The 1098-nt window shown below is 46.2% G+C and overlaps 1 protein-coding gene across 1 annotated transcript in view; it reads left to right on the top strand.

Annotated features, from left to right (window-relative positions):
- Positions 1 to 886: 886 nt before the first annotated feature.
- The window catches only part of MYO18A (myosin XVIIIA), an 82061-nt gene continuing 81849 nt past the window's right edge, over positions 887 to 1098 (top strand). The window contains 1 exon segment of the mRNA XM_025041829.1: positions 887 to 1098. This exon segment is cut by the window's right edge and continues 857 nt beyond it. Coding sequence (XP_024897597.1) covers positions 969 to 1098 — 130 coding nt within the window. The 5' untranslated portion in view covers positions 887 to 968.

Raw genomic sequence — 1098 nt, 5'->3', positions numbered from 1 at the left:
TGTTGGTCTGGGGAAAAGGATGTGAGTTTTTCAGGATCCTGTTTATCCAGCAGACCCCACCCACCTCCATCCCCACCTCACAGCTGTCTGTCCTCTCTGTTCAGTCTGGAACTTCCACTTACTTCCCTCCCTGCTTCACTTTGGATGCCCAGGCCCTAGAAAGAAAACAATGTTTGCTATTGAATCCTGGCATGGCCACTTATTAGCTGTATGACAACTAATGTGTACTTAATTTTCTGAGCCCTGTTTTCTCATTTGTAAAGATAATGATGCCTACCTTGCAGGGATGCTGTGAAGTTCAAATGAAGTAGTTTGTATAAAGTGCTTGGCATTATGCCTGGCAAGTGGTAGTCATGAAATAAGTATTGGTTCTTTGAGGTCTTCTGTCAGGCACTGGCTAAGGCTGCTGCACTAGGGATAATAGGCTTAGGAAGGAGCCCAGTAGCATGTGATGTCTGTTGCCTTTAGGGACACTGGCTGTGGGGAGGTGATGGTGCAGAGTCCCTCTCCTTTTTCCCTTGTGTTTGAATCTTAAGTCCCAAGTTGGTTAGATGGCATCTTCTTGCTAGGAGGTCAGATCTCCCAGATGCCACCTCCATGTACACCTAAGTTGGGTTTATCAGGGATCATGGAAATGAGAGACTTTGGATTTTAGAACCTTATCTAAACCTCAAGTTTCCTTATTTGTAAAATGAGGGTAATAATAGACTTCCTCATAAGCAGTATCATGACTCTTAGCTTAACTGAGACAGTATTGTGAAAAGCAGAGCACCTGGCACATAGCTAGCACTTGGTGAGGGGTAATTATGCTCAGTAGTTTGCCATGTCTGGACGGGAAATGCTGGAGGAAGCTCCAAATAATCTTCCTCTCTCTCTCTTTCTGCAGCAGCAAGGTGGGGCACAAAGGCCCTGTGCTAAGCACACATAATCTTCTGGGGGTTGCCACCCCTAAAAACATCACCCCTACCATGTTTAACCTAATGAAGAGAGACAAGGACAAAGATGGCGGGCGGAAAGAGAAGAAGGAGAAAAAAGAGAAGAAGGAGCGGATGTCAGCGGCAGAGCTACAGAGCCTAGAGGAGATGAGCCTGCGACGTG

The sequence above is a fragment of the Pteropus alecto genome, unplaced genomic scaffold, assembly GCF_000325575.1.
Source record: "Pteropus alecto unplaced genomic scaffold, ASM32557v1 scaffold98, whole genome shotgun sequence".
Lineage (NCBI taxonomy): Eukaryota > Metazoa > Chordata > Mammalia > Chiroptera > Pteropodidae > Pteropus > Pteropus alecto.
This window is presented reverse-complemented; position numbering and strand designations above follow the sequence as displayed.